Source organism: Castor canadensis, chromosome 7 (assembly GCF_047511655.1).
Source record: "Castor canadensis chromosome 7, mCasCan1.hap1v2, whole genome shotgun sequence".
NCBI lineage: Eukaryota > Metazoa > Chordata > Mammalia > Rodentia > Castoridae > Castor > Castor canadensis.
Genome location: NC_133392.1, coordinates 133,258,651 through 133,279,078, shown reverse-complemented (window position 1 = coordinate 133,279,078; position 20,428 = coordinate 133,258,651). Strand labels below are relative to the sequence as shown.

General features: G+C 47.7%; 1 protein-coding gene and 2 non-coding genes across 10 annotated transcripts; 1 reads left to right on the top strand and 2 right to left on the bottom strand.

Moving 5' to 3' along the window:
• The first annotated feature begins 1,064 nt into the window (after positions 1 to 1,064).
• Trnaa-ugc (transfer RNA alanine (anticodon UGC)) lies at positions 1,065 to 1,137 on the top strand. The gene has a single exon. It is a non-coding gene; the product is annotated as a tRNA-Ala (tRNA).
• A 3,505-nt stretch (positions 1,138 to 4,642) lies between these two features.
• On the bottom strand, positions 4,643 to 19,760 carry Pabpc4 (poly(A) binding protein cytoplasmic 4). Of its 8 annotated transcripts, none has more exons than XM_020180846.2 (16): positions 19,050 to 19,760; positions 15,782 to 15,975; positions 15,028 to 15,143; positions 13,738 to 13,877; positions 13,303 to 13,397; positions 12,126 to 12,263; positions 11,425 to 11,520; positions 9,083 to 9,355; positions 8,684 to 8,771; positions 8,422 to 8,541; positions 7,854 to 7,940; positions 7,631 to 7,758; positions 6,331 to 6,424; positions 6,107 to 6,237; positions 5,881 to 5,940; positions 4,643 to 4,949 (listed from the first exon to the last, which is right to left on the bottom strand). In XM_020180846.2, the coding sequence occupies exons 1-16, from the start codon at positions 19,240 to 19,242 to the stop codon at positions 4,932 to 4,934; spliced, it is 1,971 nt and encodes a 656-aa protein (XP_020036435.1). In that variant the 5' UTR covers positions 19,243 to 19,760; the 3' UTR covers positions 4,643 to 4,931. The 8 variants fall into 8 exon arrangements, with proteins under 8 accessions (XP_020036435.1, XP_073936578.1, XP_020036434.1 ...); XM_074080477.1 differs by having other exon boundaries at positions 8,470 to 8,541; XM_020180845.2 differs by having other exon boundaries at positions 5,838 to 5,940; positions 19,050 to 19,759.
• On the bottom strand, positions 10,856 to 10,989 carry LOC141425337 (small nucleolar RNA SNORA55). The gene has a single exon (XR_012450397.1). It is a non-coding gene; the product is annotated as a small nucleolar RNA SNORA55 (small nucleolar RNA).
• Positions 19,761 to 20,428: the final 668 nt, after the last annotated feature.

Below are 20,428 nucleotides of genomic sequence, written 5' to 3'. Positions count from 1 at the left end.
CTCCTATACTTCCCAATAGCTGGGATTACAGACATGCCCCATCATGCCTGGCTTGTTGATCGTGACAGAGTCTTGAATGTTGCCGGGGCTAGCCTCAAACCACAGTCACCCCAATCTCTACCTCCTGAGTAGCTGAAATTACAGGTGTGTATCAGCATGTCTGGCCAGAAGGTACACCAGTGGGGGCACCCAAGACCCAGTAAACTTTGAACTATGACTGCCTGATCACATTCAGCTTCTTGAGCCAAAAGACAGCAGGTAAGACAAGGAGCTGCCATGCCGGCAGGATGGTGGACCCTGATTACCAGGAGGGGACTGGTGTGCTTTGTGTAACTGGGCTGGGCAGAGCATGGCACCAGGGGATCCAGGGGGCACTTCTTGTACTCCTCTGCTGAATTCTGACAGGCAGCCATGGCCTGGGGGTAAAACTCAAGGTCACCCCACAAGATAAGTCTCCCAGCCCAGCATATGGTGGGCAGTAAGGCAGATGATGGCTCTCCCCGTAGCAGTGATAGGCACTATAGTCAGTCCACTAACTCCTCTGGCTCCTCTTCCCCAGGCAGGACTACTGTGGTGCAGTGGTCACCATTCACCTCCCACATCCCCAGTCTCTCCCTTAGCTCCCAGGAGTGAGCAGCGCTCAGGAAATGGCGTGGGCCAGAAGTAGCTCTCTCAAAATATGTGCCACTCCTGAAGTCAGCCGCAGCCACGAGTGGCACACAGAAGGGTGCAAAGGCCTGGTCCCTTTGTCTTGGTTCAGGACAGCTCAGGAGGGCAGCCAAGCTCCCAAACGCCCCTAAGATGGGCCAAGGCTTCAGCACGACTGCTAGGCAGCTCACATATGTGCCCTCGGCTTGGTCTGCCACCCTCCCTCTTATCCCAAGATCACGCCTCAGTGTCCTGCATATAAGTCAGAAATGGAAAAGCAGCCGAGCACCAGTGGCTCACACCTGTAATCCTAGCTGCCCAGGAGGTAGAGATCAGGAGGACTGCAGTTCAAAACCAGCCTGGAGCAAAGTAGTTCCCGAGACCCCATCTCAAAGAAACCAACACAGAACAGGGATGGCAGTGTGGCTCAAGTGGTAAGAGCACCTGCCTTGCAAGTGTGAGGCCTGAGTTCAAACCCCAGCGCTGCCAAAAACCAAAACCAAAACAAAAAACCAGAAATGGAAAAGCAAGTGGATAAACTAAACCGGAGTACAATATATGTTTATGTGGAAGTGTCACAATGAAGCCCTCATATATCCTCTAAGGCACTCAGAAAAATGTTTTTAAAAACCTGAAAAATGGAGCTGGAGGCGTAGCTCAAGCAGTGGAGCACCTGCCTAGCAAGCACAAAGCCCTGAGTTCAAACCCCAGTAGTGCCAAAATAAGTAAATTAATAAATAATTGCTTAAAAGGAATGATTGTTGATTTGGGTGAAAGAATGATGATGCTGGGGGGAGGGAAGAACGTCATGATTTATAATAAACTATAGAATGGCTTTAACAATGCACACTTATGACTTTGATGAACATTTAAAAAAGCTGGATCAAGGACTGGGGACATAGTTCAAGTGGCAGACTGCTTCTCTAGCAAGCATGGGGCCCTGGGTTCAATCCTCAGTACCACCAAAAAAAAAAACAACCAAAAAACTGCTGATAATGGTAAAAAGGATCATGAGGATTCTTAAGAAAATAGGAAAAACACAACTGTCAACAGTAGGAAATGGACTGAAGATAGTGAAAAAAAAAAAACCAAAAAACATTATTTAGCTCTTATCTTTTTTTTTTTTTTTTTGCAGTACCAGGGCTTGAACTCAGGGCCTACATCTTGAGCCAGTCCACCAGCCCTTTTTTGTGATGGATTTTTTGAGATAGGGTGTCTCGAACTATTTTCCCAGGCTGGCTTTGAACCACTGTCCTCCTGATCTCTGCCTCCTGAGTAGCTAAGATTATAGGCGTGAGCCACTGGTGTCCAACTTTAATTTATATCTTGACAGTAACTTTTGCCAGGCCTGTTGGCTTGAGCCCTCTCCTTTCCTCTCTTTTACACACACACACACACACACACACACACACACCCACACCCACACCCACACACACCAGTAGAGAAACCTGGTAGACATCTCCATCTCCTGAACCGATTACAGATAACATCACCCACGTTTCACTCGCCATCACATACTCCCTTATGTGACGGACACACTAACCACATTCCTGTGTGCTGCTCCTGCCAAAGCACACAGCTTACTGGCAGTCATGAATGAGCATCTGCGAGAAGAGAGAAACAGCCCTAAACACAGCTGGCCTGTTCCCTTTGAAGTCTGGAGATGCGGAGACCATGCCCACCTAAGAAACTGTCTCAGATGAAAGGAGGCAAAAGTGACTCCGCATGCCAGCAGGAACCCTTGCCAGGGAAGAAAAGTTGCTGAAGTTCCTAAGCAGTGACCTTGCTGCAGGTGGTGGACTCGCTCACCTGCCACTGCCTCCTCCCATGCCCAGCCTGTAATGTCACATGCCATTGTGTCACATGCTACTGTGGAAGTAAGGGGGAGCCCTTTTGCTCAAGCTGGATGCTGAGGTCCTGCTCCAGACAAGACTGAAAATGATCAAAGTACATGTATGGCAATGTCATGATGAAACCCTTGCTATGTACAACTTAATATATACCAGTTAAAAATACAATACAAATCCTCACGCACCCTGGCCGATTCGGAACCTGTGGACTTAAGCAATCCTCCCACCTCAGCATCTCAAGAAGCTAGGACTCCTGGCACACGTCACCACACCCAGCTCACACCATGTTCTTGACAGCTGCTACAACATCCTGCCAAAAGAATACAAGGAAGGAAACGCTGGATGAGGTGGCACACACCTGTAATCCCAGCACTTGAGAGGCTGAGGCAGGAGGATTGCAAGTTCCAAGCCAGCCTGCATTACATAACAAGACCCCCATCTGACAAAACAAACAACAAAAATAAATTTTAAAAAAGGAAAAAAAATTATGTCTATAGTTCACTCCTAATTACTACTCCAATGAAAACCCAGTAGCACAGGTACACAAAAAGCCCAATTTTCTTTCCCTAGATTGTATGCATTTACCCAAGGCATGGACTAACTGCCTGTAGGGCTGGGCGTACACATGTGCCCCCAGGTGGTGGAAAGAATACGCACAGGAACTGGAACTCAGCAGTGAGGGCCAGCAGGTGCAGGGTGCCACAGGACCTATCTTCTAGTGGGCTTTCCTTCTTCCAGACCTTCCTGTTTCTCTGCAACTGTCATCATCCAACCATCCTAACAAGGTGAAAAGCAATCCTCCAAGTCTGCCTAATCCTCAGAATGGGACCTGATTTACAAATACAGTCCTAGCAGATGTAATTAGTTGCAGTCACACTGGATTTGCGGCCCTACATCCAATAACTAGCATTCTTGTAAGACACAGGTTCCTGGTTCACACGTGTAATCCTAGCTACTCAGGAGGAAGAGATCAGGGGGATTGCAGTTTGAGGAAAAAACCAGCACATAAAAAAAAAGGGAAGAGCTGGTGGAGTGGCATTAGGTGGTGGAGCACCTGCCGAGCAAGCCCCAGGACCATACACACAAAAAAAGCATGCCAGTTGGGCATGATGATGCCTGCTTGTAATTCCAACTGCTCAGGAGGTAAAGACAGGAGGGTAGAGACTAAGGCCCACCAGGGCAGTTAGTGAGACTCTACCTCATAAACGTAAAACCGTACGGGCGGGAAACGGCTGAAATGGTAGTTTGCCTAATAGGTGTCCCTAGCACTTGAGGAAGAAAAAGCTCACAACTTATGAGCTACAGCCTCAGCTGAATTGTTATTTTTGGCAGTACTAGAGTTCGAATTCAGGGCCTTGCACTCCCTAGGCAAGGTGCTCTACCACTTGATCCATGGTACCCATTTAAATTGCATTTTTGCCACTAGAGTTTAAGGTGTCAATTGCTTTCTAAGCATTTAGACTTTTGTTTACCAAACTCAAAAGTGCAATTATTTACCCAACAATCATTCATTCCAACTGAGCATTAATTATGCATAGAATACTCATCTCACTACTGAGGACGAGTTAGGACAAATAGGCTACAAAGGTAGGCAGGCTAGTTTTGACCTTGGCCTGGGTAGCACTAATGTGCTGTTTCCACAGGTCTAACCTCCTGAGCACTTTCCCACAACTAGTGGAAATGCTGCTTGCAGAATCCGAGCAACTGATCTACTTAGTCCAGAAGAATGGACTGACTGCAGGAGAAAGGTGAAAGACAAATCCAAAACTACCACCATAGCCCAGGGGGCAGAGCCAATCAGTCAGCCAGTACATCTCACATCCTTGGTTGTACACCAACCCCACTGGTTTTCCTGAGCCAGTCCCAACGTCTACTCTGAGCATACCAGATTGAATTTTTTTTTTGTACTGGGTTTTGCTTTACCATTTAAGCTACTCTGCCACTTCTAGCATACCAGATTTAAATATTCTCATCTAATACTTCCTTCCAGTGAACTGAAATTTATAAAACTGGTCAGCGTCTCAAGTACCTAACAGTTTCATGATTTTTAAAAATTTTCTATTTTAAAAGGAAAACATTTTAAAGTTATTTCCACAAAACTTATCAAAAAACCAATCAGTGACACAGATAAGATACAAGCAGACTTAATGGAGATTTTCTTTATTGAGAAACTTAAGACTTGGGTACATCAAATAAAACCAATTTCTGGGGGGAAAAAAAAAATCAAAACCCACAATAGAAAAAAAAAAGTTAACACTGTCTGGGCCGCAGCAGAACCCAGAGAATATCTTCTTATAATTGAAAAATTCTAGGCGCTTCATAATTGACCTTTTGATACAAAATGACCTATTAAATCTGCAACTTGTGGTTCCTGGTGTTGAGGTCCATAGGACAAGCTGGAAGTCTTCAAACTGTGAGCTGAATTCCATGGGGTCATTTGGCTTTTGACTCCTAAAAAGAAACGCAGCAGCATGAATAAGCACAGCTTGCTAAGACTGACGTTTTAGACCGCGTAACTTGGCCAGGGGTGTACGGAGCAGCATCTCTGGCCTCGAATGACGAGACGACAAGGCTGCTTGGGGTATGCCAGCACACCAGCTCTAGCCCTTAGCACAAGATGTCTGCCTCTGAATTGCCCATGGCTTGTTTCTTCACCTGGAGGCACCCACTTAAGCCCCTGCAGGAGCCCACAGCCCTCATAGGTTCATAGGTCAGCTGTACCTATAGGTATAGGTCTGTACCTATAGTCCAGTGCGCCTCTCCCCCATGAGACCATGACAACAAGGCCTCTGTTGTATTCCTAGCAATAGCAGACACAGAACCTCACCAGACTTGGGCCAAACTAGGAAGATGATTTACACAGCAACAAGGCTCTGGCATCTAATAAGAAGTCCCGCATTTATCTGTCATCATTTGAGACCAACAAGGTATATCTTTTTAGGGGGGGGTGGAGGGGGTGGGGAATGACTTGGGATTCAATCCGGGGCCTGGTACGTGTTAAGCATGTGCTATACTATCTATGTGTCCCCAGTCAACAAGTTAATTCTTGAGAAACATCTCTGAACAGGTGCTCTTTAAGAAATTTTTGCAGAGGGGGTGGAGTATGTCATAGGCATAGGGGAGGCAGGATCTCCTGGGTAGCTGGGATTATAGGGGCATGCTAAAGTACCTAGTCCTTTGCTCTTGTGGGGTGCACACCTAACAATCCAGTAAGTACCCCTGGCTGAGGTAAGAAGATTCAGAATTCAAGGCCACCCTGGGCTACATAGCAAGACCTGGTCTCAAATAAATACACAAAACAAACAAAAACATGGCAGAAAAGGACAGAGCTAAACATACGGTTTTTCCTTGTCTAAGAGGTAGCAGCAGCAACAGCGCCCACCTTCTGGGCAGCTTCTTTCTTGGCATGATGAGCCTGCAGAACTGCCACAGCTTCGTCCACCTGTGAGAAAACCTTGTCAGTGACTGAGGAGAGCTGCCTGCCACTCCCTAGTGCTGATAGCACTCCCAATAACCCAAAATGGCAGTCCCAGATACAGCAGACTTATCTCTGCCTCACCTGGGTGTCCAGCTGAGGGGCAAAGCCATAGGCTCTGAGAAGTGCTTACCTTGGAGCGGAGAGACTCGGGGGACTCAAGCATGTGCAACAGCTCTGAGTTATCGATCTCCAGCAGCATTCCCGTGATCTTCCCAGCCAGGTTTGAATGCATTGTTTGGATGAGCGGGAACAAACGTTCTCCTGTGGGCAGGACACTAAAAACCAATTAGATCCCAGTGGACAGATGCTGGTGTCTGAGCTGGCTGCCTTCTTCTACAAGCACGAGTCACTCACCCAGCATCTGCTTCTGTTCCTGGGGGGGTGCTGCAGCCAGCATGGAGGCGGTCAAGGGTTCCTGCCCCTGCACATGAACGGCAGGCTGGGGTGCCTAGAAACCAGGAGAGGCAGCCGGTTAGCGCTAAGAAAAAAAAAAAAAAGGACACCTGATGGTGGTTGAAAGCCTGACTGATCAACATCAGAACACCTAACAATAATGTATGTGAAAGGTAGCTGTCCTTGTTCTCAAGAACTAGTTGGCCCTGGGAGGCTGAGGGTACTATGAGAAACAGAATGGTGCAAATAAAACTACCATTTCATGGTAGAAATAAAACCATTTCTATGATGAAATGACATGCTATCAGAAGTGAAAGTGAAATGCATGCAAATAAAGCCAATCTACAATGCTGATAAGCTTTTGCTGACACCGCATTTGATTTACCCAAGGATTTAAGGACTTGCTGTGCATTGGGCCACATGAGTATCTGTGTGCAGCCTTTTCCTGAAATAATTTCCTTTAGGGTCATTCCAGTACAGACCAAGTTAGAAAATGAATATCAAAACATAATTAAACTGGCTGCCAGTGGCTCACGCCTATAATCCTAGCTACTCAGGAGGCAGATAGCAGGAGGATCTGTTTGAAGCCAGCCTGAGGAAGAGTTCACAAGATCCTAGCTCCAAAAAAAAGAAAAGAAAAAAAGCAACAACAACAAAAAACTCATCACAAAAAAAGGGCTGGTGTGGCTCAAGGTGTAGGCCCTGAGTTCAAACTCCAGTAAGGGGGGATATATTCATATATATGTCTGTGTGTCATATAAAACCATACACTAAATCACCTTTATTGTATCACATTTTTTTGGTTTGGGTGTTTCTTTTGGTGGTACTAAGGACTGAACTCAGGGCCTTGTGCTTGCTAGGCAAGTGCTCTACCACTTGAGTCACTTTACCAGCCTTTTTTGCTTGGGTTATTTTTTGAGATAGAGTCTCACTTTATTTCCAGGCTGGCCTTGACCGCAATTCTATTTGAGGTTCCCTGAGTAGCAGGGATGATAGGTGTGCACCACCTCACTTGTTGGAATGGAATCTCACAAACTTTGCCTGGGCTGGCCTTAAACTGTGATCCTGTACCTCCCAAGAAGCTAGGATTACAGGCATGAACCACCAGTGCCTGGCAATGGAGCATTTTAAAATGAACTGTTATTAGAAAGAATACTTTCACAGAACACAGCACCCTAATAGAGCAGGCATGTTGCACCTGTTGGGTGTATCAAACAAAGCACCTTTTAAGTGCGCCCTTGGCATGTTCAGTGGACCTCACCTGTAGAGGCTGTATGGCAGGGTGGGGACTGCGGACGCTGGATGCATACTTGTATGGTGCCACAGCCCGTGGAGCAGCAGCAGCAACCGCAGCACGAGGTGCAAGGTTTGGCACAGCTGTGGGAACACCTTGCGGAAGAAAACAAATATAATTAAAGCCCATCAGTCTGGGCAAAGACCCGTTAAATCCCATTTTTCCCCCTTCTGTGCGCATCCAATACCACCTCCAGACTGGCAGCTGTCAGTCAGCCCTTGCTGGGCGGCACCAGCCCCACCAAAGTCCATAGCCAAGCGGTCCGGGCACTCAGACCCTACAACAGACCAGCAAATGCACATCAGTGTTGGCAATAGATGTCCAACTGGCCACGTCCCACGGAAGAAGAAATTCCAACGCATGTCCACAAAACAGGTCACACATGGGGCCACTACTGCACTTTCAAGGATGAGCCCAAGGACACCACACAACTCTTTCCATGTTTTGGAATACAGGACATGCTGTGTAAAAAATGTTTTCCTTGTACCCATCCCCCAAAAAGAACAAGCTGTCTCTGCAGTCGTTCAGCTAGCAAACTCCTACCATTAGCCTTTTCATGGGTCACTGATGAGCAAAGAATGTTAAAAGTAACCAACACACCTAGTAACTCAGAGCAAAGTACCTACCTATGCACACAGCTAAGATGACAGAACCAGGACTCAAAAACTTGAGCCCAACAGACTGACCCAGCAAGGGCAGAGATAGTCATTCTGACTCCCTCCTCCCCGGGCCATGATCCTACAGGCCAGTTTGCTCACCGACTCTCTGAGTGGTAGTAGGGAGGCCACGAGAGGCCGGAGCATTACCAGTTGGAGCCAGATGGCGAAGAGTTGGACGAGGCCCAGACTGGCGTATGGCACTTGGCATTCCTTGGAAGCCTAAAAAAGATAGAAACTGCTCGTCACTGACAAGCTACATGGATCAGAAGTCAGGGTATGTCTCTTGAGCGGCATGCAGAAAAAGCAGGTAGAACTGGATGGGGACATGGTGGGTGACCAAATCATAATTCCCACCACCTACCTTGAGGTCTCCCGCCTTGCTGCCAGCGTGGGTTAGGCCTCATCTGTGCTAACTGGTTAGGGGTGTAATATGGAGGTCTTCCCTGTGCCTGGAAGGAAAGAGCACCCAAGCTTTCTTACTTTAAAGACTTAAATCCACACTAGAGTGTATCCCATCTCATCTCACCGCCAGGCCCTCTCAATCCTGCGTGGAAGGTCAGGTAAGGGGCAATCACACAGCTTCTCCACCTCATCTGCTGTGTGTGTGTGTGAGAAGGAGCAACATTTCTACTTGCAGGGTCTTTATTTTGATATTTGTGAGTGCCAATATCCGAAATTCCCTTCCCCCTAACCACTGCAGTAAACAGAAGCAGCTGTCATGGGCAGGTCCGCACGGGGCTTGATCTTGTAGCACACCTACCTGTGGAACTGCCGGCACGAAGTAGCCACCAGCTGCAGGCTGGAATTGGTTTAAGATGGCGTTGGCAGGGAGTGCTCTCATGCCAGCCACCCGCTGCATGTACTGGTTTGTCAGGTGAGCCTTCCTTTCCTCCTTCCTTTGAGCCAGAGCAACATACAGTGGCTTGGAGCCCACAATACGTCCATTCATCTCAGTGACTGCTTTGGTTGCCTCTTCAGGTGATGAGAAGCAGACGAAGCCAAACCCTTTGCTTCTTCCATCCTCTAGCATTACCTACAAAATGAGACCAGTGACTTAAAGTGTGATAGGAGTGGGGCAGTTTCTTCAGATGAGCCAAAAAAACCTGGGCTCTGCTGAAGTCCCAAGTCTAAGTCAGGGGTTCAACAATGGCCCAGTTCGTACCCCAGACACAACCAGTGGCTCACACCTGTTATCCTAGCTACTCAGGAGGCAGAGATTGGGAGGATCATGGTTTGAAGTCAACCCAGGCAAAATAGTTCAGGAGACCATATCCTGAAAAACCCTTCACTAAAATAAGAGCTGGTGGAGTGGTTCAAGGTGAAGGCCCTGAGTTCAAGCCCCAGGATACCTAGGTATTTTCTGTTTGAAGCTCCCCAGTGATGCTCAAGTTTCCCCAAACATGATGTGGCTAATGATAAAAGCAGGAAACCAAAGATGTTTCCTGATGCCACAATTTATTTGTAGAAATCATCCGGTCTAAAACTTTGGATGTGAACAAACTCTTAAGCAAAGCGAGAATGATGTTTTTGAAATACCTGTGGGCAGTTATAAGACTCTCAGGTTGCCAGTGACTGCCACCATTAATTCAATGGGATTGACAGGAGACAGGGAGCCCAGATTCTAATTCTACTTGTAACTGCCCCTCTGAGCCTCAGTTTCCATGATCTACTATAAATAAACCATACAGCTACCAGTTCAGGCAGCCTCTTTCCAAATAAAGTTATTCACTAATGGCTCTTTTCCTCACTTGAAAAGGTCACCAGTCCCCTTGGTGTCTGTGTGTGCTTGGCACCATTTTATGTCCAAGTTCACAGTTGGAGAGCCTCCTAAGGTGAGGGCATGGAAGTCAACACATCTATCAACCCAATAATGCTCTACCCATTGAGTCGGGCCAGTAAGATGAGTAAAGACAATGCCTTACCATGATCTTGAAAATGACTAAATAGTGCTCCTGCCCTGTCTTCTTAGAAATGCCAACTTGCCTGCAGTGCAGCCAAGCAGGGAGAGATTATCATCTATCCCTTGTACCAATGGAAGCCAGCCTAGGGGTAACACCAAGAACAACTGGGCAAACCCAAGTTGGCCTCTAGTCAACTAGCCATACAAGTGATAACATGCCTTGGCACATTTCCATGTGACATGCTAAGGGCCCAGAGAGGGCCACCACACCTACCAGCCCACCCAGCCTTGTTTCACATCACCTAAAGTACTTTGTGGATCTGCTGCATCTCTACCAAGCAGAACAGTGTATCAAGTCCACAGCCCCAGATTTTCCAGATCTGGAAATCTATCTCCATCACACTTCCAAAGTGCCAGGAACACATAGCACACCATCCCCAGGTAGCCAGCATTCTTTTGCTCATGGACTTAAATTCCTTAGTATGAATGAGGTTCCTACTTAGCTAACTCAATTGATGTGATCACACGTCCAGCACATGATGAACGCTGCAAACCATCGAAAAAGATTCTACTCCCTTTTGTTCTAAGAAGCAGTTGTCAACTCCAGCTCCAATCCACCTTCATTCTCGAGGAGAATGTGGCAGAGTTGTAGAGACAGGCCCCAAGTAAATGGAAAACAACCCGTCTGGATATCCTCTGCTGATAGTATAGCACCTTCTGTCCCCAAGACCAGCACAAAGCAGCAGGAATGGGAAAGATTCAGGTGCTGTGGAAGGATGCAGGGAGCAACAGGTCAGCTCCTTGCCACACTCCAGTGCTGGGGGACAGTCAAGGCTTTGTTAACCTAACTAAATGTACTCAGATGGGCAACTAAAGACAAGAAATTTACTAGAAGCCAGGCACCGATGGCTCACACCTGTAATCCTAGCTACTCAGGACGCAGAGATCAGGAGGATTGCAGTTCGAAGCCAGCCTGGGCAAATAGCTCATGAGATCCTGTCTTGAAAATACCAAACACAAAAAGGGCTGGTGGAGTGGCTCAAGGTATAGGCCCTGAGTTCAAGCCTCAGTGCAGCAAAAAAGAAATTTACTGGAGTAACACTGTAGATACTCCCAGAACTGTTAGACCCTTCAATGAAACAAATGCCAACAAAACTTAATAGTACATTCTGCTTACATCCCACAGTCTCATACTAAAATACCTTAGCACTGGTGATTGATCCAAAAGGAGAAAACTCTTTCCTTAATTTCTCATCATCAATGGTATCATCCAAGTTCTTAATGTAGAGATTCACCCCCTGAAGGATAAGGATTGCTGTTAATTATACCTCTACACCACATAGACAGTGATTCCACACCAGCAGTACTAGCATCTTTGGAAACTTCTTAGAAATTAAAATTGTTAGGTGTGGTTGTACACACCTGTAATTCCACTATTTGGGAGGCTAAGGCAGGAGCAGTTTAGGGCTAGCTTAGGCTACATAGTGAGACCGCGTCAAAAGAAAAAAATTAGGACCTCTGTCTGGGTTTGAGGCCCAACAATGTGTGTTTTAACAAGTTCTGCAGGATTCTGATACAGTCCAAAGTTGGAAAAGTACTGTCCCCATCAACGCAGTCACATGTTATCCTTCCCCATAGCTATTCTGGCTAACCACTCACCCCTGCAAAGGAGTACCATCTAAATAAACAGAACCTATATGACAGAAAGCAACAAGCTGAGACTTCCAGAACAGAGAGCCCCTAAGTGAACAGTTCCTATTCAATAATTGCTGCCTATCTGGTACATATACATCCTTTTAAACCTTATACTCAGGAAAAGTACAGATGTGAAGTCCCCAAAAGAAAACCTGCAAATGTCACAATAAAAATACCCTATCAGGAGGCTGATCCAACACCACCTCACCTGGTATCGACTAATTCTTTCCTGTTTCAGCTGTTCAAATTTCCGTTTTAATTCAGCTTGCCGTTCTACTTTCTTCTGTGCACGGCCTACAAATATGATTTTCCCACTGATTTCTTTTCCATTCATCTCTTCCACAGCCTAGAGAGGAAATTCATCAAGATGCAGCCAGGTGCTGGTGGTTCATGCCTGTAACCTAGCTACTTGGGAAGCAAAGATCAGGAGGATAGCGGCTCGGAGCCAGCCAGGGCAAATAGTTCACAAGGCTCCATCTCAAAAATACCCAACACAAAAAAGGGTTTGAGGAGTGACTCTAGTATTAAGACTGCCTGCCTAGTGTGAGGCCCTGAGTTCAAACCCCAGTACTGCCAAAAAACAAACAACAAAAAAAAAGTTACAGAGACAAGTTTTGGCCATCTGTAAGACCAACCAAATGAGAAAAGCCGTACCTATAGGACTATTTTATGCTACCTCTGAACTCTGCTAAACAAATACAAAATTCTTCAGCTATAAAGTAGTGCTAATATCTAAATGAGTTAGTTATTAGTCCAGGTAACATAGAAGAGAGGGGAAATCCAGTACAGTTGTATAAATACAAATACAAGCCTAGGAGCTGTAGCTCATACCTGTAATTCTAGCTACTTGGAAGGCTGAGATAAGAGGATCACAGTTTGAGGCCAACCTGGGCAAAAAAACTAGAGCAAAAGAGACTGGAGGAACGGCTCAAGTAGTAGAGCCACTTGCTTTATAAGCATAGAGGCCTGAGTTCAAACTCTAGTCCCATTCAAAAAAAAAAAAAAGAACCACATGAGCCTAGGCTGATCAGGCTGTTAACTAAATTTCTCAGGTTCTTTTGTAGATATTTAAGTGACACACGGAGTAGCTGTGGTGCTATAACCAAGCCAACTCTCTAGGCTTCAGGTCCCTTACCTACAAATAGGAACAAATACCTGCCCCATTCCCTTCAATAGCTGAAAAGTTGAAGTGACAGCATGTACAAATGCTTGGTAAACAGTTAACGGTGGAACCCTCAGGAAGATAAGGACAGAGCACAGTAACTGTGCTTCCACTATATTCAGTTCACTCTGGCTCTGCTCTGCTTTGTGCTAAGCCAGCCCCTGCTCTGTCCACATTGGGGCCACCTCCTACAAATTCTTCCCAGCCCTCCTGGTACTCTCACCTTATTGGCATCCTCATGTTTTTCGTAACTCACAAAGCCAAAGCCTTTGGATTTCCCACTGGTATCTCTCATCACCTTGACACTTAGAGTCTTACCTATTACCAAAGGATAGAACTATTAGTCACACCATATCTATCACAACTCAGGGAAAGACAACTCTTTAGGAAACCTGTGGAAGCAAATCTCTGGCTGAACCCAGGTTCATTTAAGAAAGAGGCACTATGTCTGGTCTTCTAAATCACACTAAGGAGCTAAGATGGACTTAGGGATGAAGGGGTAGGGTAAAATGAGAGCTGACCTGGAATCTATCTCCATACACACTGTGAACCTTGTTCACAGAAAATATTTTATTTCTGGGTCTGAATGCCCTGTCTCTTAAAACAGGTGAATTCTAGGGCTTGTGGACTGTAAAAGGGGACATGTACCCCAACTTACCAAATTGACTAAATAACTCTTTTAGACTCTCATCATCCACCTCTTCCCCAAAGTTTTTGATATAAACATTCGTGAATTCCTTGGCTTTGGCTCCCAGCTCAGCTTCCCGTTCTTTTCGAGACTTGAATCTGCCCACAAACCTACAAAGAAACCATGAACAACAGTGATTATCTAGGGGGAACAAAACAATTTCCAGGGGCCCAAAGAAATGCAGGTTAAAGGCTAACAGAAGTTAAAACACACAGGTACCCATCCACCAAGAGAGTAAGCTCAGAGATGTCCCAAGACCCCAGCAGCAAGAGAAAGAAAGAAGCAGGACTATCCTGCAAGGACCAGCCCCAGGGCTCCTGGCTTAGACCAGGGCTACTCCTACCACATCACACTGCCTTCGTGAAGAAACCTGACGACCATGTTTTTATAAGGTTCATTTCTGTGCATCTATGTAAATGCATAGAAAAGGTCTGGAAGGATACAAACCAAACTGTTAACAGTGGTCAGTCCTAGGAGTGTAATTGTTGGAGTGAAGCGGTAACCTCTGCTTTATTATATTCATTTTGGTATACTCAATAGGAAAATGTCACCATACACCCAACATTTTTTTCTTTCTTTCTAGTGATACATTTAGAATCCACCACTGGGCACACAGACGTTACAAACACAACCTCTGGTCTATTCAACACCAAAGGCCAGAAGTGACTTTTGTTTCTAAGAGTCAAGATGCCCTTCTCCCCACATGGCTCTGCTGAGCCCCTCTCTCCATTCCACAGTAACAACCACACCAGAGCAACACGTTCTGTTTAAATCTCTGCTCCACAAAGGGATGGGGTTTTTCATTTTAACCACATTAAGAATTACTGTGGAGCCAGTCTTATTGGTTAAAGTCACAGGTTAGAGAATGGAGAACAACAGAGGGACAATTTGGCATCAAAACTAGCAAGAGACCCATGGACAGACCAGAGTCAAAAGGACAGCCAAGGTCACTTAACTAGTATACAGCTCCTGGTCAGCCCAGGGCCCTCTCCACTCTGCCACTGGCCAAGACCCCTGCTCAGAGTGGGCTTAGAGCTGTCTTCTAGCCAGCCCTGGTTGCCGATGCTCACAAAACCCACAGACAAATGCCTTTAAAAGGGAGAGGCAGCAGGCAGGCCATGGCTTGGGCAGGGAGACTCACCAGCCCTGGAGTGGAGAGGTAGGAGAAGGCCACACTTGGGCCGAGAGTGTGCCAGCTAATACCGAGGTGGGGCCACGGCCGCTCACGCGATGGCTGTCGCTCCGGACTGGGACACTCACACTTTGCGGTCATTGAGGAGCATGCCATTCATCTTCTCGATGGCCTTGTCGGCAGCCTCCTGGGTCTCGAAGTGGACAAAGGCATAACCCTTAGAGCCATTCTCATCACACACCACCTGCCAAAGAAAGGCAGACACAACGCTTTAGCATCACTGATCAGCTCCAGATGTAACCAACCAACTGCACCAGCAGTGATGTTTCTGGCACACAGCATAGCACCAGACACCTAGTACGTGCCCCACTTACCAACGATTGCTACAATTAGGAGGCTCCTAGTCCCAGTGCTTTACTTACTTTTATTAAAAGACATTTACGAGATCTGGGTGCAAACCATAGCGCTGCAGAAAGACAAAACTTTTCCAGGTCCACAAAAGAATTTCAGTCTACTGTGGTATAATGTACGTCACAGCCACCATGTAAGTTTTACAAAGCGCTCCACATAAACAGATGTGCAGAGAAGAGGGTGAATTTATACTTCTAAAAAATGATTAAACAGAGCTTCTTAGAAACAGCAGGCATTTCTCCCTTATTTAAAATAAAAACTCTTTGAGGCCTCCAAAACCAGGAAACATGAAGGCCAAGGGAAGGATAAATGGCCAGAAAAGCACCTGCTGGTCAGTGTGCTGTGACACTGAGGTTACCTACAGTAACTTCTGCATTTCTAGCATTTAAGCAATCACCATGAACTGCTGCCCCCAATTTCAAGGCAGTTCATTTGGTATTTGTTATCCTGAATGATTTAATTCATGTTTACCTTGCAGGACAGAATGTTCCCAAAAGCAGAAAAAGTATCATAAAGTGCCTTGTTATCTATGGATTTGTCCAGGTTCTTGATAAAGACATTTCCCACGCCAGATTTTCTCAAGGAGGGGTCCCTCTGGGACCACATTATACGGATCGGCTTTCCCTTAATCACATCAAAGTTCATGGTGTCCAAGGCCCGCTCAGCTGCAAGAGAGATGCATTTTAGTCAAGGATGTGACACAAGAGCAAAGCAAGAAGACTTTTCCAGGTAACCATTAGAGCAGTCTTCACGGCACCAAAATCCAATGGTAATACCCCACCTTTGAGGACATGTTACCACTTCTAAGAGACTGCAGCCTACCACCCACTGTGATTCAGGTGTGACAGCTGAAAGGATCCACTTTCCAAAATGAACAATTATGTTCAGGGTAGCTAAGCTATGCAAGTAACGAGTGGTTAAGAAACACCAGATTTTCTAATTCAGCCCAGTTTCCTACACTTTCAGTTTCTGAAATTGAGTGTATTCCTAGCTACTCAGGAGGCAGAGAGCAGGAGGATCAAGGTTTGAAGCCAGCCTGGGCTATCTCGAGAAAACCCTTCACAAAAAAAAAAGGGCTGGTGGAGTGGCTCAAGGTGTAGGCCCTGAGTTCAAACCCCAATACTGCAAAAAACAAAACAAAACAAAAAAAACCAAAGACAATTTCTGAGAAGCACAGAAAATAATTTTGACAGAAATCATCAATCAATATGGAAATGTTCTCAGTGTTACTAGGGACAGAATGAAACCATACCCCAGGGTGTGCCCTAAGAGGACAAGTGCGAATCGGGTCCTAGTGGCACACACCTGTAGTCTTAGTTATTGGGAAGGAGATTTGGAGGATCATGGTTCAGGACCAGCTGGACAAACAGTTAGCAAGACCTCATCTCCAAAATAACCAGAGCAGGGTTAGGCGCTGGTGGCTCACACCTATAATCCTAGTTACTTACGCAGCACAGATCAAGAGGATCTAGGTTTGAAGCTAGCCCAGGCAAATAGCTCATGAGACCCTATTTTGAAAAAACCCTTTACAAAAAAAGTGAGGAATGGCTCAAGGTGTAGGCCCCGAGTTCAAACCCCAGTAGCGCGCGCACACACACACACACACACACGCACGCACACACATAAAAAAAAGAGCAAATGGACTGGAGGTGTGGTTCAAGTTGTAGAGTGCTCACTGTACAAGCACAAGAAGGGTTAAGCCGCAGTCCCACAAAACAAAACAAAAACAAAAAAACCCGGGAAAATACAGGTAGGTCCTGCACCTCCTGGTGCAGGCTTTTTGACACTTTCATCTGAGTTCTATGGAATTTTAAGAATTCATTTGCTCTAGACCCGTACCCCCACTTTCCCTCCATCTAGTGCGTTGGGGTGCTTTCTTTGCTTCTCATCAAGTTCATGTATGCACAGCAGAGACAATGTAATGGATCACTTCATGGCCAGGAACACTTCTCTTCACTGGTACCAACAAGGACTCCCCCAGATTTGGTGACCACTTCTTACATCATCTCATCACAATGACTGCACTGATGAAATGACATCACCAGAACTGCCACGAAGAGTTGGGGAGCCCATGTCTGCCTCTTATTTAGAAGAAGGAATGGGGTACAGATCAGTTCAGTGGTAGAGCACTTGCCTAGAATGTGTGAGGCCCTGGCTGATTCCTAACATCCCAAAAAAGGGTGGCGGGGAGAACAGAGTTCCATAAAACTGTTCTTCCACAAGTTCAACTGCCTAATAAGCCAAGGGAATTTATTTTCACTCACCCCTAATAACCATTCCTACCTTCCTGAGAAGGTAGGCAGTTTGTATGGGGAATGGTTGGGGCAGAGGGGAAATAACAGGACAGGTTCAAGTCAGAAAAAGTCCAGTTGAAGTTCACCAGAGTTGTTCACCTATGTGGCCACGTGACCTCTGCCTGGGAACTATTGCTAATCAGCAGTAAAGGGGCCCATTCCAACAAGGCTCCTGGTCTATTTCCAGACGGCACTGCACAGGGCAAGTCAGCTTAGTCTGACAAATCTGGCTGCACTTATTTATAGTAGGAAGAAGTACTACAGAGGTATGTGTTGGCAGACACACAGACCAATGGCTTCTGCTATCTCCAAGTGACTCAAATTTTGTTCAGAAGAGGTAAGAAGGCAGGCAACAGATAATGTACCCCACACTGCTCTCTCTTCTTTGTGCTGTGGCCAGAGCACACTGGGTTAACAGTAGCAATACCTAGTCTCTCAACTAGTCCAAATCTCTGCTCAAAGCTGCAACTTGGGCAAGTAACATTTTCTGCCTCATAGGCAGTGAACAAAGTGGGGACAAAGTTAATAGGGACCTGGAGAGCCATTGCCAAAGAATGGCTTGTTTCTTCCAGTCATGATCTCCACAGTTGTTCCCTTTTTAATCTGGAGTCACGTGCAGGTCCTGATTAAGTTTTCTCTGGGCTCACTTGTACCACACCTGCAGTCTCCACTGCTCCATGTGAAGGCTACAATCTGGGGTGACAGAGCAACCCAATTTGCCTCCCAACTTTTTGCAGTTCCCCTTCCTCCACAGAAGTCCTGTTTTATTCAGATGTGCTGAAGTAAAAGGGTTTTGACAACATAACTGTCAGCAGCCTAGTGGACACTTCCCAGACTACCTGGATACCTCTCTGCATAGCCTAAAGTTTCATCCACAGCTGAGAACTCCTCCACACCAGCAGCAAACAGAGCAGGAACACAGCCTCTCTTGAATCTACTGCACATAACTATCCCCATTGTTTCTACCTGCCTAAAACCTTCCCTTACTAGCCCAAATCAAGACTCAGTCCAGGGTAAAAGTTGGGGAGGGCCAACTGCTTTGCAACCTAAAACTTTTGCAGGGCACCGTTTCAATTCTCTGAGGGGCACCAGCCCATGCCTACTGACCAGGCCAAGGTCTACCACAGCTCCACCTCACTTAAGCCCAGTGGAATAACAAAGTCACCTCGTTCAGATGGTGGATATACAGCCTCCCTGGGTTCCAACCCCCACCCCGGAGCCCAAGGTCATCCGGTTAGCAAGTGTGGTGGAAGCAAGGCTGAAACTGGGATCATGACAACATGCCAGGCTCCATGTTCTCCACCCCTCCATCGTGTTCCCCACTATGGCTTCTGTGGCATCATGCTGTCGTGATGCCCCCTCCCTGGCAATCGGGCCTATCCCAGAAGATGACTCCTAAGGTCCCTTGGGATCCCACGGAACCTGTGGGCGCCACTCCTACTCACCGTCAGCTGGCTGCTGAAAGTTGACGTACGCATAGCCCAAGGAGCGGCGGGTGATCATATCACGGCAGACCCGGATGGACAGCACAGGCCCCGCGGGACTGAACTTTTCATACAGCATGGCCTCGGTGACGTCCGAGTGCAGGTCGCCCACGTACAGGGAGGCCATGGGGTAGCTGCTGGCTGCAGCGTTCATCTCCCCGCCCCCCACCACCCCGAGCCCCGCCAGGACTTCTTACAGGGCCCACTGCAGGACAAAAGGGGGTTTTCTAGGGGCCGTGGCCCGCGCCGGGGCTCACAAGTGGCACAGAGCGACACCAAGAGACGCTGGAGCAGGGAGGCTCGGAGGCAGGTCGTGAGTGCGGGGCCGGCTCACCCGGGACCGCAAAACCCCAGACAAAGGCTCTCAAAAACAATATGGCCTTTCCCGGGGAGTTTGCGATTTCCAAGCTGTCTGGGTTTGAAGCTCCAAATTTCACCAAAAAAAAAAGAAAAAAATTAAAGTAAGCAATGCCCTTCGGAAGGGGGCAAAAATTCTTCAAGAGGCAGCCAGATGCTGCCCACGGCGGCCTTGGGGAACACGCGTTTCTCGATAAATATAGGCCCCGGGCTCCCGGCGGTTTAAGATTACAGCGGCCAGGGAAGAGGGAAACCGAATCTTTGCGGGTGCCGACGCGGCCAGCCCCGGGCGGGCGGCGGCGGCGGCGGCGGCGAAGGGCAGCGCCGACACGTGGTGCGCCGGCCGGCGCGGGGGGCGCGGGCTGTGCCACGCGGCGGGCGCGCGGGCGCGGGAGGAGGCGGGACGCGCGGGCCGGGGGCGGCTCACCACCGGCACCGACGGAGGACACGGACGGACGCGGGGCGCGACGAGGCCGGAAGCGTGCGAAAGTGACTTCCCCGCAGGCTCTCCAAAGGGGACTCGCTTTCACTCTTCCCCTTTTCCTTCTTTTTTGTAAGGTTTTGAAGCGTGTTCGGGCCTCTATCTGCTGTCGTTTTATCTTCTTCTCGTTCTTGCTTCAGGCTGTTGAGCCTGGAAGCGATGCAGGCGGCGGTGACCCGGGGCGGAGAGAGGCGGCTGGGGCAGCCACCGCTCCATTTATACCCGCCCGCCCCGGGCGCTGCTGGTCGAAGGGCGCCTCGCGACCTGGGCGCAGTCGTGCCCGCCCACTCGGCCCGGGGGCCCGAGGCGGGGCGGCCACGCGAGAGCGACCCGGCGCGGCCGCGCGACGCCACAGCGCCCCCTGGCGCGCGGAGGACCGCCGCGCTCGCGTCTGCGGGATTGCCGCAGGGCCTCTGTCCATAGTAAATGGATTCAAAAGTCGCTTTTCCCACCCACCCTCCCTCCACGGCCATCCCGGAATGGAACCCAGAGGTGACTTAAC